The sequence below is a fragment of the Melitaea cinxia genome, chromosome 3 (assembly GCF_905220565.1).
Source record: "Melitaea cinxia chromosome 3, ilMelCinx1.1, whole genome shotgun sequence".
Classification (NCBI taxonomy): Eukaryota; Metazoa; Arthropoda; class Insecta; order Lepidoptera; family Nymphalidae; genus Melitaea; species Melitaea cinxia.
Window position 1 is genome coordinate 3,901,558 of NC_059396.1, and position 16,372 is coordinate 3,917,929.

General features: G+C 34.4%; 1 protein-coding gene and 5 non-coding genes across 6 annotated transcripts; 2 read left to right on the forward strand and 4 right to left on the reverse strand.

Moving 5' to 3' along the window:
- Positions 1–3,893: 3,893 nt before the first annotated feature.
- LOC123669813 lies at positions 3,894–4,012 on the reverse strand. The gene has a single exon (XR_006745806.1). It is a non-coding gene; the product is annotated as a 5S ribosomal RNA (ribosomal RNA).
- Positions 4,013–8,249: 4,237 nt separating this feature from the next.
- Positions 8,250–8,368, forward strand: LOC123669814. The gene has a single exon (XR_006745807.1). It is a non-coding gene; the product is annotated as a 5S ribosomal RNA (ribosomal RNA).
- Positions 8,369–9,689: 1,321 nt separating this feature from the next.
- On the reverse strand, positions 9,690–9,806 carry LOC123669804. The gene has a single exon (XR_006745798.1). It is a non-coding gene; the product is annotated as a U5 spliceosomal RNA (small nuclear RNA).
- Positions 9,807–11,015: 1,209 nt separating this feature from the next.
- LOC123669803 lies at positions 11,016–11,132 on the forward strand. Its single transcript, XR_006745797.1, has one exon. It is a non-coding gene; the product is annotated as a U5 spliceosomal RNA (small nuclear RNA).
- A 551-nt stretch (positions 11,133–11,683) lies between these two features.
- LOC123669793 lies at positions 11,684–11,802 on the reverse strand. Its single transcript, XR_006745791.1, has one exon. It is a non-coding gene; the product is annotated as a 5S ribosomal RNA (ribosomal RNA).
- A 2,777-nt stretch (positions 11,803–14,579) lies between these two features.
- Positions 14,580–15,366, reverse strand: LOC123669020. Its single transcript, XM_045602694.1, has one exon. It carries the CDS (start codon positions 15,260–15,262, stop codon positions 14,891–14,893), a length of 372 nt encoding a protein of 123 aa, XP_045458650.1. The 5' UTR covers positions 15,263–15,366; the 3' UTR covers positions 14,580–14,890.
- Between the last annotated feature and the right edge of the window lie 1,006 nt (positions 15,367–16,372).

Here is a 16,372-nt window from a genome sequence, read left to right on the forward strand (position 1 = left end):
AGCTAGTAGGTATATAAATATAGATATAGACTAGGTAAATAGTAAGGACCTAAATGCTTTTGCAAATACGCTTTATAATATCGCTTACGTTATGCTGTCTTACCCGATTTAATTAGGTATCTCTTTTTTGCGTTTATTTATTAATATTACGAAAATAGGGTATATAAAATTAAAATTATTATTATATATCTAGGTTCATATTTGAAAACAAAGTTTTCGTCTGTCTTTCTGTCTATCTGTTAGCTTAAAAATTACACACTAAAATATTTTTTTTTTTTTTTTTTTTTTTTTAAATGTAGTATTTGCAATCAGTCTGTCTTAACTATAAGCAAATTGGTTGTGATATTCGTCTGTGGCTGAGTGTGCCTCCAATGAGACATCTACTCTCAGTTTTTCTCCAGTTCACTGTCTGTTTTGTAGTTCCAGTATGTTATGCCTTCTTAGCCTTTTGATACAGTTGTCGATAGTTAATTGACGGGCTAGCTCATTCGGGTGGTTTAATAGCCTTTCTTTATATCTTGAGGTATTGGACCGGATCTCGTGCCTCACAGAATTCATCGATAGGTGTTGCATGATCTCATTGTTGGTGACATACCAGGGTACATTGGCTATAGATCTGAGTATCTTGTTCTGTTGCCTCTGGATTACATTTACATTAGAGTCGCTTGCGCTTCCCCACAGCTGTATCCCGTACATCCATATTGGTTTAATTATCGCTTTGTAAAGCAAGAGCTTGTTATCTAGCGATAGTTTTGCGTTTCTACCTAGCATCCAGTACAGATTCCGGTGTTGTATGGATATTTCGTCTCTCTTGGCCTTAATGTGGTTTTTCCATGTTAGACGACGATCAAGGTGTAGACCCAAATATTTTACGCAATCGCTGGTGGGTAGTATGTTGTCGCCAAGTTTTACCGGAGGGCAATTTCCGTGTCGGAGGGCAAAAGTTACCTGCACCGATTTAGTAGCGCTTGCTTTTATCCGCCACGTCTGCATCCATTTGTTCACTTTATCTAGGCCAACTTGTAGCGTATCCGATGCTTGTCTAGGGTCGGCACTAGAAGCAAGAATTGCGGTATCGTCTGCGTAGGTGGCAGTTACAACGCCGGGTGTTAAGGGCAGATCAGCCGTATAGAGCGTGTAGAGCACAGGTCCAAGGACTGACCCTTGCGGTACTCCAGCATTTATTGCATAGAAATCTGAAGTTTCCTCAGCCTCTTTAACGTAAAAAATTCTCCCAGACAGATATGATTCCAGTATAAGGAAATAGCTATGGGGTAGAGTCTGTTTTATTTTGCAGAGTAGACCTCTGTGCCACACCTTGTCAAAAGCCTGTTGTATGTCCAGGAAAGCCGACGAGCAATATTCCTTGTTTTCTAGGCTCCTTCGTATCGACGCACATACTCTGTGGGCCTGTTCCACGGTTCCATGTTGAGGTCTAAAGCCAAACTGGTGATTCGGTATAATATCTCGCTCCATGAGAATTGGAGCTAATCTCCTGAGTAAGAGCTTTTCAAAGACTTTTGACAGTACCGGTAGCAAGCTAATTGGTCGATATGAAGTTTTATCATACGGTGTTTTGCCTACTTTGTGGATCATTATGATTTGTGAAACTTTCCATAAGCTAGGGATGTACTGGAGTCTAAGCATAGCGTTATAAAGCGCTGTGATGAGGACGATGGCCTTTCTTGGCAATTGCACGAGTATTTCTTTGGTGATCAGGTCGAATCCAGGGGCCTTCCTGTTATCAAGGTTTCTGATGATCCTCTGAACTTCCTGTGGAGATGCAGGTTTAATGGGTAGATCTAGTTGTAGGTCTTGGGCTAGTATCGAGTTCACATCAATGTCCAGGTTTTGACCCGCAGCCTCATTAGGCGAAAAGACCATTGACAAGTGTTCTGCAAACAAGTCTGCTTTTTGTTTATTTGTTCTGGCCCACCCGCCATCACCAGATCTGATAGGGGGCTTGAGTTCCTGAGGTCTATCACCTGCTTTCGCGGATCGCCACAGCGAGTAGTTGGTAGAGCTAGTTGCTGTCATAGTTTCTAGTTTGCTTTGAAGTGTGTCGTCGTCAGCCTCTTTGATCAAATATGACGATAATAGTTAAATAAGTCCGAGTTAATAAGGCCGCCTGAGAATTTCCTAAGCCATTTGATACTAGTAGACATATACCAAAACAATGTATACTTGAAATAATCCTTTTTCATGTGGGTCTACATAACAAGAATAATTGTGTTTGCTCGCAAACAAAAACAAACGACTTCAATTACATCGACAAGTAATACAACGTAGGTAGAAGAAAAAATAGTCTAGCAAATACGCATTATTAAAGATTACTCCAAAATTTGTAATCAGTACTTGATGAAATTTAAATGTGCCCCCACATGATAAACATCGCCTTTCGATTAAATTAAAAATCATCACAATCGGTCCATCCAGTAAAAAGTTACGCGGATTTTCTAGGGTTACCCTCGATTTCTCTGAGAAGCCATCATCAGATCCTGGTTTCCTTATCAAAATCGGTTCATAAACGACGATGTTATCCCTGAACATACATGAAAAATAATAACTATATACGGTTGAATTGAGTAACCTCCTCCTTTTTTGAAGTCGGTTAAAAAAACTACTTATCAAGAAAATCCGCGATGTCGTTAATGGAAGATTTTGACATCGCTTTGTTGAAGTGATGAATGTGAACTACTATATAGCGCCATCTATCAGAGCGTAAACTAAACTAGGTAGTGTGTGATGATCATGGGTGCTTTCCACTGAACGACCGCAACGATAGTAACGCCCTCTCTATGGTTCCATCTAAGGCCCGTGGTCAGTCGCGAGAGATCGCTCGACGTCATAAATAAGGTCACTGTTCGCGACCACAACGCGCCCACTTTGCCCGCAAAATAAGTGGGTGGAAAAAAATCGACTTCATTTACATGGACCAGTAGAACCAGTAATACAACTTTGGTAGACGAAAAAATTGTCAAGTAAGGACAGATTTTTAGCGATAACTCAAAAAGTAGGTACTTGTAAGATGTCAATAAAATTTAAATGGCACCACATGACATACCTTCTTTCAATTAAAAAAATCGATAACAAACAAAAAAAAATAGTCTGAGAACTTTCTCTTTTTTTTTAAGTCGGCTAAAAAGTTTATCACTAGTTTTTAACCGACTTCAAAAACTCGTTTATGAACCGATTTTGATAATTCTTTTTTTGTTGGAAAGGAGATATCCCTGGTGTGGTACCATGATAAGGAAACCAGGGTCTGATGATGGGAGCACAGAGAAATCCAAAGAGGATATAACTACTACGTGGAGACATCGAGGGAAACTCGAAAATCCGATAACTTTTTACTGGGTCTACCGATTTTGATAATTTTTATTTTAATCGAAAGCCGATGTTTATCATGTGGTCACATTTAAATTTAATCGAGATCTGATTACAACTTTTGGAGTAATCTTTGATAATGCGTATTTACTTGACTATTTTCTCTTCTACCTACGTTGTATTACTTGTTGATGTAATTGAAGTCGGTTTTTTTTCGTTTGCCAGCAAACACAATTATTATAATTATAATTAATTGTTTATACTAATGTGTAATAATGAATATTTATTATTTAGATTGTTTTTTACAATAAAATGCTCTTCAACTTAGATTAATTGCAGTATGTGTTAAAAATAAAACCCTTGTTTAAAAAAATACTTATTGTTCGCTAGTTATTAGATGTGCATTCATAAAAAAGTACGAGCATAAATTGTTGCTAAAACTAATATTATTTTGCTGTAACTATTTAGCTGTGTAACCAGTATTTTCGATTAGAATTTTGATGTGGTCCTAGTACAAAATGAACATTTTTTTTATTTGTTTGCCATTTACTAACCAAAATTTAGCAAAAAGCCAACGTCACGCGGTGTTCCCAGGCGGTCACCCATCCAAGTACTGACCGCGCCCGACGTTGCTTAACTTCGGTGATCGGACGAGAACCGGTGTATTCAACGTGGTATGGACGTTGGCAATATATGTTGCGAATTACATGGACTAATGTTTCTACCTAATTTGTTATTAATTTCATCATTAATTGCTGAAATTGAAATTTAGAACACGCTGAGCACACAAATCATTCACTCAAATCATCACACGAATAAAACATGAAATAAATAAGTATTGAAGAAAAAAATGATTGCTTTAGACCACAGGACTGAAATCAAACTTATGAAACGTAACTCTCTCTTTTTATCTTCACTAACTTAAATCTCCCTCTCAACTTTCGTTCGCCTCTTCCGATTACACTTTTCGTAACGCTCTCGTCACACATTCACCCGCTTACTCCCCAAGACAAGCGTGCGTAAAGAAATTTACTTCAATACTATTAATTGTTATTTTGATAACACATCGCACCTTTAAAGTGAAACCGTTACTAAACGAAAATTTTCATGAATTGAGTTATCAATGCCATCTATCTAAAATAGACTTAAACTACAAGATAAGCTTGTCTTTTCTTAAAAATGTCGTATTTTACGTCATCTAGCGGTACATTAAAGCGTTACTAAACCGAGCTATGATCGGCTCATTAAATACAATATTGTGTCTTTACCAGTAAAAACACGATCGTAGACGAGTGACGACGAAATTTTAAAACAACAGTGCTATTATTTGTATAAACACGGCTGCAAGTCACAAAAAAGGTAAGTTGTGGATTTTTTTAAAATAGGTATAGTGTTTTTATTTGTTTAGACACAGTTTTCGTGTTATAAAATTACGCAATTCATAATTCAATTTCATTGATAAAATGTTACAGTTTGTAAAATCACAGTTTACCTTTATTTTTAAGCAATTCATCCAATACTCGATCCGATACTCGAGAAGAAAATCTTATTGTACAAGGTCCTAGCAGTAGAACAAGATCCCATTCAACTAGCTCAGAATCATCTTCGAGTTCATCATCAATAAGTTCAAGTTCATCATCTTCATCTAGTTCATTTGAATCGGGTAAGGACTTCTCCCCTGATGAAGCAGATTGCGATTCTGATTACGTACCGGCAACCCCACCTAGGCATATATCATTTAGCCCAACACCTCAAAGTAGTATTTCTATGCAACTGTTAGTTGAAAAAAAAGGATAATTTGGGTTCTCCAAAAGATAACAGAACTCCGAAAAAACGAAGTCGCAAAGGGTTTAAAAAACTATCAGTGATGCAAGATGCTAAAAAACTTCGTAATAGTGGTCAGCAATATACTTCAGTTTCCAAGTATAAAAAAGTCATGCCAAAGAAGCAGATAGGACCACCATGTAGGGAAAAATGTAGATTAAAGTGCAGCGAAATAATCAAACAGGAAGACCGAGAAATAATTTTTGACAATTTTTGGAAAATGGGAGACCTATCTAGACAAAGAAATTATATTGCAAAATGTATTGAGGTTATTAAAACCAGATATCAGTATAAAGTTCATTACAGTAATAGAGGACCTAAACATTCATTTTCATTCCAGATCAATAATTGTAAGCGCCGTGTATGTAAAACTTTCTTTAAAAACACATTGGCTATTAGTAATCGACCTATGGCAACTGTTATATCAAAAAAAAACCAATCGGGAACGGTTGACGAAGAACTAAGGGGTAAACATGGGAAACACAACAAAGTCAGCTTAGATATCATTAAAAGCATAAAAAAGCATATAGACTCAATCCCAAGGATATATCCCAAGGATATAATTATACTGATTGATATTATTATTCCAAGTGATTGTCAGGATCTCTCTTTATTTTGTAATAAAACATTATTAATTAAATGTTAGTTTTTATTTAAATTTATTTAGTAATATTATAACACCGCATTAATGCCAACAGCTTGTACAAATCATCCATCCCGAGCGGGAATCGAACCCGCACACCATCGGTGTTTTAGGCGACTACACGCATCACTACACCAGAGTGGTTGCTATATAATATTATACCATAATGAACAAATAAAATTAATTGTAAAGTGTTACTATAATAATATAAATCAAAATAAATAATGCTGTAAATAAAAAAAAAATACTTTTTTAAATCATATGTCATAATATAAACAGAGATCTATCATAGGATCTCATTAAATATCTTAAAGAATCCCGAACTCAGACTCTATTGAGAAAAAACAGTGACTTTTTTCTAATATTCGCTCTCCTGTAAAATTTCATAATTTCGTTTAGTAACGGTTTCACTTTAAAGGTGCGACATGTTTACATAGCTTGGGTTCAAACAGTGAAATTTATTATCCTGCTCTTACCTACTCTGGCGTATCAGAATGGCTTGTTTTGTGGTAGTGTTGTCTAAAAATACTGAAACATTTGTTAATCAAAATTGAATCACGAAAAAATGAGCTAACTGAGCTAAAATAACACAAATAAGCTTCAATATTTCGGAATACAAACATAGCTGATCTACCACACGTATTTTCAACTTTCATAATTTTGTTAAATCTTCAAACACAGCTTCCTATTGCAGTAAATATTTATTAAGAAATAACACACAATTCAGTGACAAGTACTCGTACTGCAATATAATTGATGTACCTATTTAAGTGGTCTTGAGTCTTGAATATTCACATGCCTTTTCAGATAACGATCAACATTTGTTATACAACAATAGCGGTTATTTCCTGAGTTATGTTTTCAATTGCTAGACCTATGTCTGTCATTAAACAGAAAAAAAGTATTATATGTGTAGGTACTAGCGGACCCGGCAGACGTTGTCCTGCCCGGAAAACGGCTACCAAATTTGATTGCTTACCTACCGATAGCAGCGCCACCTACCGGGTCCAATTGAAAAAACACTACCTTATCTCCCCAGTTGGACCAAATTACAGATGCTTACAAAATTTGATAAAAATTGGTTCAGTAGTTTCGGAGTTTATCGCCCACAATCGTCAAAAGGAATTTTTATATATAGATAAAAGACGTAAGGCGTGCGGTGCGGTATGGAAAAAAAATATGAGCGGTGAAGGCGCATGAAACAACGTTGACAATGTGAGTTACGCTGACGATGAGAGTTGAGAGTTACACCGAAAATGAGTGACCCTTTACAACTCCTTTTAAATTTTTCTTGTTGCCGTAAAATTGATTTCATTTTATCTTTATTTATTTTATACATCATCTAATAACTATATAAAGAAATAACAAAACAATATTAATCGTTTTGAACAGTAGAATCATTAGAACATTTCAATAGCCATGAGATTTATTTTAGCGGGCAAAACGAGCACTCAAAATATATATTTGCTTAATATTTTATACTTTTTGAAGTTCGATTCCCCCCCCCCCCCATTTGATTTTCGATTACCCCCCCTCAGTTAAATGAGATTTGGTGAGATTTCATTTGACCGCTATCCCCCCTTTCTAAACTCACGTAATTAATGGATGTCCCGTATAGATAACAAAATAATAACAACATTAGGTCAAGAAGTGATCTATATTTAGTACACATAAAAATAAAAAATAAATTTATAACTATCTAAAATATAACACAATTATTTTATCCAACTAAACTTAGGTACTTACTTAGTTAATAAGTTCTGTCATTATTTTATGTCGTTTATACTTACAAAGAAAATAACACGAGTAGCAATCGTCAATTTATGTTTTAATTTTAGAGTTTTATTGTTTTAATTAACTATAATTTGATTTAATCAATAGAATATTTAAATAAGAACGTAATAGTTCTTTGAGTAAACGCCAGTCACATGTCAGAGCTACACACCTGCTTTTTTTGTTGAATTATGACTAACTACTTAGTTTTTGTGTACCTATTTTTTTTTTTTTTTTTGTAACGCACCCAGGCAAATATTCTACTTACTCCTATATTTATGTTTCACAGTATAACTTGGTCTGAATTGTATGCAATTCCAGTTGCTAAGAGCTTAGGTCCTACATCCTAGGGCAAGAAAATTAAGTACGTGACTGTCGATTCGTAGGCAGATCAAACCAAACCGCTTTCAGGATAAGCTTAATCAGCATGATATTTAAAAAAGTCACGATCAATAATTAGCAGCCCGTTGATCGAGGATGTCATTTTACTAAAAAAAAATTAAAAAATGCTGCCACATTTATGGTTTTGATACTATTATTTTAAGTTTACAATAATACTTAATAACTTAGTTATTTACGAATGCTTTGTCAAATAATCATAATAATAATATGTAAACTTTTTAAAACAAAATATGACGTAGACACAATAATGAATATCAAGATCATGGTTTTTGCTTTTTTTGTCGCCAACGTCCATACCACGTTGAATACACCGGTTCTCGTCCGATCACCGAAGTTAAGCAACGTCGGGCGCGGTCAGTACTTGGATGGGTGACCGCCTGGGAACACCGCGTGACGTTGGCTTTTTAACCGACTTCCAAAAAAGGAGGAGGTTCTCAATTCGACTGTATTTTTTTTTTTTTTTTTTTTTTTTTTTTATGTATGTTACATCAGAACTTTTGACTGGGTGGAGCGATTTCGACAAATTTTCTTTTAATCGAAAGGTGGTGTGTGCCAATTGGTCCCATTTAAATTTATTTGAGATCTAACAACTACTTTTCGAGCTATATCTAATAATGCGTTTTTACTTGACGCTTTTTTCGTCGACCTGCGTTGTATTATACCGCATAACTTTCTACTGGATGTACCGATTTGAATAATTCTTTTTTTGTTAGAAAGGGGATATACCTAGTTTAGTACCATGATATGGAAACCAGGATCTGATGATGGGATCCCAGAGAAATCAAGGGAAACTCTTGAAAATCCGCAATAACTTTTTACTGGGTGTACCGATTTTGATAATTCTTTTTTTGTTGGAAAGGGAATATCCCTAGTTTGGTACCATGATAAGGAAACCAGGATCTGATGATGGGATCTTAGAGAAATCGAGGGAAACTCTCGAAAATCCGCAATAACTTTTTACTGGGTGTACCGATTTTAATAATTTTTAATTTAATCGAAAGCTGATGTTTGTCATGTGGTCACATATAAATTTCATTGAGATCTGATAACTACTTTTTGAGTAATCTTTGATAACGCGCAGTTACTTGAGTATTTTTTCGTCGATCTACGTTGTATTACTCGTCGATGTAATTGAAGTCGGTTTTTTTTTTTCGTTTGCGAGCAAACACAATTATTGTTAAGAGTTTTATATTCAAAGAGCGCTTTTTTGACAAGTAAAACTATTTTTTTCCATAAGAACAACAACAAAATAAAACAGTAAGGTAAGTCACTCTTAAGTTTTTGTAATATTATCTAAACTTATTATAATATATTTTATATAGCCTAAAAATAAAGTAAGAGACTAAGAGTAGATAGTAGTTAGTTGATTTATTAATACTGCTGTGCCCCCGTGTGAAACCGTCACATGCGTTATTTTGTGGAAAAATAGCCTCTGAAAGTGGGGTATTTAACAAAAAAAAGTTTCAATTTGAACAAGTCCTGAGATTAGCGCGCTTAAACGAACATAATTATAGTCTTCAAATCGTTTATTTCTTTTTTAGTATCATGTTAATAACTAAATGTACTTGATAAAATACAAATACTTTAAAATCACAGACAGCCAGACAGACTTCAATTTTATTGATACTTAATACGATACAGATTCACGGAACGTACAAATCAGTGTTTGTATGGTTCTTTCCTGTTCCTCCTGTGTATTAAAATAATTGTTATTATTCTTTATTGTCCCACCGAAGTAGGACTTTTCAAAAATATTAAAGACTCATTTGAGTATTCCCCTCCACGGAAATCTTTAGTAAAAGGCGAAAGATTTATGCGTTTTGAAGGGAAACTAGAGATACCGTATTGGAAAAGCAAATGCTATTTGTATTTTGTATTGGAAATTTTATCATCGCGATGCAGAAGTTAAGTTTTTCTGTAAAGCGCCATCTGTCGGTGCATATGCGATTTACGGCCGATGACGCTACTTTTTACATCAAATATCAAAGTTCAACTACCTATATCTTCCAATCACGCTGGACCAGTTTATGGTGATTTCATAAAATGGTTGTGTGTGGGTCTTCCTGACAGGCCCGAGGGTCTGTCCGGGTACGGGCCTCGAGGGTACCCTCTTTACCCGAGCTTTCTTCACCGGGGCTTCGCCTCCGGGGTCACATGCTTTCGGCCCTATTGGGCCAGGGTCATAATGCCTGGTTATTAGTGCACTAAATTAATGTAGTTTTATACACGCTAGGTGGCTCTACCTGCCAAAAACAACATAGATTTTTTATTTTAATTAAAAGAAATTCAAAATGTCACGGTAGTTTCCGTTAACAGTTCAAATTAGAGCTTCCTATTTATTTTGAAATTTACCATGTGTGAAATGTAAGAAATTAAAAAAACTTCTTTGGCAAACTAATTGAAAAAGTGGGCGGTATCATAATTATCATAATAAAAACAGTCTTCGCATAACTAGTACTTTGAAACAAACCTAACACCACGCGATTCTTATTGCTTACACTAGATGTCACTTTAAGTATTTTTTTATATTACAACTTGAAAATAATTTACATGAATATTATTAACTGTTCTTAATTAATTATTAATTGAAAATACAAAAAAAAAATGAAAAAAGTAATTGAAAAATGAATATGTTGTTTTTGGCAGGTAGAGCCACCTAGCGTGTATAAAACTACATTAATTTAGTGCACTATTAACCAGGCATTATGACCCTGGCCCAATAGGGCCGAAAGCATGTGACCCCGGAGGCGAAGCCCCGGTGAAGAAAGCTCGGGTAAAGAGGGTAACCTCGAGGCCCGTACCCGGACAGACCCTCGGGCCTGTCAGGAAGACCCACATACAACCATTTTATGAAATCACCATAAACTGGTCCAGCGTGATTGGAAGATATAGGTAGTTGAACTTTGATATTTGATGTAAAAAGTAGCGTCATCGGCCGTACATCGCATATGCACCGACAGATGGCGCTTTACAGAAAAACGTAACTTCTGCATCGCGATGATAAAATTTCCAATACAAAATACAAATAGCATTTGCTTTTCCAATACGGTATCTCTGGTTTCCCTTCAAAACGCATAAATCTTTCGCCTTTTACTAAAGATTTCCGTGGAGGGGAACACTCAAATGAGTCTTTAATATTTTTGAAAAGTCCTACTTCGGTGGGACAATAAAGAATAATAACAATTATTTTAATACACAGGAGGAACAGGAAAGAACCATACAAACACTGATTTGTACGTTCCGTGAATCTGTATCGTATTAAGTATCAATAAAATTGAAGTCTGTCTGGCTGTCTGTGATTTTAAAGTATTTGTATTTTATCAAGTACATTTAGTTATTAACATGATACTAAAAAAGAAATAAACGATTTGAAGACTATAATTATGTTCGTTTAAGCGCGCTAATCTCAGGACTTGTTCAAATTGAAACTTTTTTTTGTTAAATACCCCACTTTCAGAGGCTATTTTTCCACAAAATAACGCATGTGACGGTTTCACACGGGGGCACAGCAGTATTAATAAATCAACTAACTACTATCTACTCTTAGTCTCTTACTTTATTTTTAGGCTATATAAAATATATTATAATAAGTTTAGATAATATTACAAAAACTTAAGAGTGACTTACCTTACTGTTTTATTTTGTTGTTGTTCTTATGGAAAAAAATAGTTTTACTTGTCAAAAAAGCGCTCTTTGAATATAAAACTCTTAACAAAAAGCCAACGTCACGCGGTGTTCCCAGGCGGTCACCCATCCAAGTACTGACCGCGCCCGACGTTGCTTAACTTCGGTGATCGGACGAGAACCGGTGTATTCAACGTGGTATGGACGTTGGCGACAAAAAAAGCAAAAACCATGATCTTGATATTCATTATTGTGTCTACGTCATATTTTGTTTTAAAAAGTTTACATATTATTATTATGATTATTTGACAAAGCATTCGTAAATAACTAAGTTATTAAGTATTATTGTAAACTTAAAATAATAGTATCAAAACCATAAATGTGGCAGCATTTTTTAATTTTTTTTTAGTAAAATGACATCCTCGATCAACGGGCTGCTAATTATTGATCGTGACTTTTTTAAATATCATGCTGATTAAGCTTATCCTGAAAGCGGTTTGGTTTGATCTGCCTACGAATCGACAGTCACGTACTTAATTTTCTTGCCCTAGGATGTAGGACCTAAGCTCTTAGCAACTGGAATTGCATACAATTCAGACCAAGTTATACTGTGAAACATAAATATAGTAAACTAGCGACCCGCTCCGGCTTCGCACGGGTATAAAATATAAATATAGCCTATGTCATTCACTGAAAAAATGATTAAAATCGATCCAGTAGTTTTGATTTATTCATTACTGTCCGTGGCCCGCACGCGTTAACTTTAGAGTAAAAGCCGGCCGGAACCGCCGCAAATGCTACGTACCGCAATTTTTAAATCTATAATATCTTCGAAAATATTCATTTAAATCATATGCTGTAAAGGACCATATAGATCTATATTAAATCAACAATATATTTAAGGTATTTAATTAGATAAGGATTGATGTTGTATTGGTTAAAATCGCTTTGAAAATTAACCATTATTTGTCGTAAAAAGTAAATGACAAAAAAATGTTATTGTGGGATATCCATAAGACATAATTATACCATAGCGGAGTTTTCTGTAGACCTTTTCAATATGTACAATATTTAATACATTATTTTGATTAATCTCGTAGGGTTCAGGCTGCGTTTGCAATGTAAGCGGAAAAAATTTAATTATTTACGACATCACATTAGAAACCTCAAAAATAACAGTATTTCTCCACTATTTAATGGATGTTATTATACATATAAACCTTCCTCTTCAATCAATCTATCTATTAAAAAAAAAACCGCATCAAAATCCGTTGCGTAGTTTTAAAGATTTAAGCATACATAGGGACATAGGGACATGGGGACATAGGGACATAGGGACAGAGAAAGTGACTTTGTTTTATACTATGTAGTGATATAAAATTCCATTTTCTATTTATTCTAATTTTTCTTAGTAAAGAACAAATAAACCTATCGTACACTCTACCTCTCGCTGGCAAAGTCTATTTGTTACAATGAAGAAAAAAAAATATACTTATCCATGATTTGTTAAGACCGTGATTTGTAACGTCATCTGTCAAATAGCGCTATCCACAACTGGTGAAATAGGCCCTTATACTAACTAATACTCTATTTTATATCTTAAATTAGCTGTTTCCGCGACTTCGTACGCAATGAAATTAACACAAAAGATATTTTTTAGTTCGCAATGTTATAAAATAATCTATCTATCTATCTAATCTAATCTAATAATATTTCTAAAATAAATGTAGCCTAAGTTACTCCGTATTTATGGCAGATAGCCAGTGTAGGTCCCGTAAAAATCGGTTGAGCTATTTCAGATCTTGGCTGGAACAAACAGACAGAGAGACAGACAGACAAAAAATATGCATTTCGTAAGTCGTAAAAAGCTGGTATTTTATTATTACAAACAGACACTCCAATTTTATTTATTTGTATAGATATCTTCTCACATATAATACGAGTATACATAACGGTCTTTTGTTCCTAAGGTGAGCAACTTAATGTTTTATAACAGTCATATAACATATGGGTAACAGCCAACCTTTATAATTATTTTTTTAATTATTCATAGATATTATACATACTCGTATATCAATATTTTAATATTACACCCTGACTCAGGCGGGAATCGAACCCATAACCCGAGAAACAGAAACGAGGCTAATCAAATTACCATTAATCTATTTATTAATACGTAAAGCAAAAACTTTGTACCTTCTGGTACTTTTATAGGTTTAGAGAAGAAGTGCAGAATGCTAATTAATATATATTTTTTTAATTTATGCATAAAAAATATATTAAATCAACTATAGCTGTGCATGAGCTGTGCCCGCGACTTCGTCCGCGTGGAATTTAACAAGTTATTGTTCAGTTTGCAGACTTATAAAATAAATACATTTCTAAAATAAAAGTAGCCTAAATCACTCCTTATTACATCAGCTGTTTGCCAGTGAAAGTCCCGTCAAAATCGATCCAGCCGTTTCAGAGATTAGCCCAACAACCACTAGTTATTATTAATATTCTAAATGTTTTATCTATATAAAGTAAGACTGCTCTTGGATGCCGGGGATCTTGGATAATTACGTAAAGACAGTCAGTGAATGGGTTTATTCTCTATTAATATTTTTAAAAGGAAACGTTTGTTTGTAATCAATTAAAGCTAAAATTTTCTGAGACATTTTAGAATTTAACAATACCCAAAAAAGCGTTAAAAAATCTATGTAGCAAATTAAAAATATCTATATTAATATTATAAACCTGAAGAGTTTGTTTATTTGTTTGTTTGCCGGAATGCGCTTATCTCGAAAACTACTGTTCCAATTTGAAAAAAAAAATTTCAGTTTTAGACAGTCCAAGGCTATAAGCAATTTTTTTCCTTAAATTAACGCGTGAAATCGGGGGGCACAGCTAGTCAGTCGTAAATGACAATGCAAGGCATATTATAAATGTTGTCAATTAAGTAACATTTTAAATAACAATTAAATGAAAGAAAATAATACGACAAAACTTGATATAAAAAAACATTTATTTAAAAAATATTACAGTTATCTTTTACTTTGTAGATAAATATCTCCACAAAAAACGGGGATTAAACAATCTTATAAATAGATTCAAACTAGACAATCAATAACGACAAATTCTAATCCCAATCATCATCAATAATGATGCATAAATTACCGAAGCACAATTTCACTTCAACCAGATTCAAACGTCCACCGAATATCCGGTATAAAATGTCCGTAACACCATTGGCCAGAAGAAAAACTTTAGAAAATTTCACAGCGAAGCAATTAAAGCCTCCTTTCGGTATTTAAATGATCATCGCATAACGAATGAGAAAATAGATTCGATGACGTCATCCAAATCTTTGCTAAACGGTGACAGCTGAGCCTCATACGCTGGAGCTGTACGGTCTTTGCCATCCACCATGAGGTGACAGTTAGGTCCAACCGTCGACACTTTGTCGCCCTTCCATCGTTTCGTGATGATCACTCTACCACCACTGCCGACTAAGCTGATGGTACCACAATTATCGCCAACTTCTATCTGACAATCGTTACCGATCACTTCGATTTCACCTTGATTTATTTTCACTCTCACAACACAATTGTTACCAACCACTTTCAGACTGGTCGGATTTGTTTCCATCGTCACTTTCTTCTTGTTACCGAGGATGGAGTACTTTTTCATTTTTATTTATTTTGTAAGGAGGTTCGATCAGAGCGTCTTGCTCGCGCAAAATTTCTGTTAATAATGATTTGAACTTGAATCGCCTGCTTCTTATATGCTCTGAGGTAGCGCGTGACCGACACGCGTGCGATAAGGGAGTCCCCTGCGTATGCGTCACTCATTGATGAGCACGAAGCGCGAGTACGAAACCTCACGCTGTGATTCGAAACGGTAGGTATTGTACGGTAATTAATCGTTATCATTGAATCCTCGAATGTCAATGTTAATCCCCTAAGGTGTTTAATGAGGTTAAGGTAAAAGGTAAATTTTACTTACAATATCCGTTACAAATGAATAAATTAATAAATAATTTATTATTCTGTTTTAAAGATTATTCGAAAAATAGTGTGTTAATATTTTCTGTAAAATAAAGCTAATTACGAGATATTATGTAGCTTTATTAATGTTATTTAATGTTTCCTAACGTTATTTAATGGCTTTTTTTCCTGATCTTGTAGTAATAAATCAATAATATAAATTTATATATCGATAGGTACGGACCATACCGTACCGTACGGTCAAGTACTTATAAGAATATTTCATACGCACGAATTCGTCGCATTATTTCTATGTAATCTATAATTAAATGTAACGGGAATTTTGATATAAAATTGGATTTTCCTGAAGACATCTTGATCTAAATTTAAAGTGTTTATACTTTAAAACAGGTGTCCAGTTCATTTAATTTATTATGGGTGATTTATTTTTGTTTTACGTGTGAAAAACGTATTCGGGACTTTTTTGTACGTTCGTCCGTTCGTTTTTCTTATTTCTTGTAATATTTAGTGACATACTTTTTCTTTCTCAGTAAAAATATGTAGTATAGCGAAAATGTAAAAAATACATTTTCGATTGAAATAATTATAAGTCTTTATGCAAATACTAAGGTATTTTTTTTAATTATTTAATTCACTATTCTACTGTATATAAACTCAATTTGCGTTCAATATCTATTGCTAATTATTAATATTTCTAACTGATAAAACTTGTTTGTGTGCGTTATTTCCGGTCCAAATTATGAAATCATTTTTGTTTTAGCACGCGTTCATTGAGGAACGTGTTAGACTATAA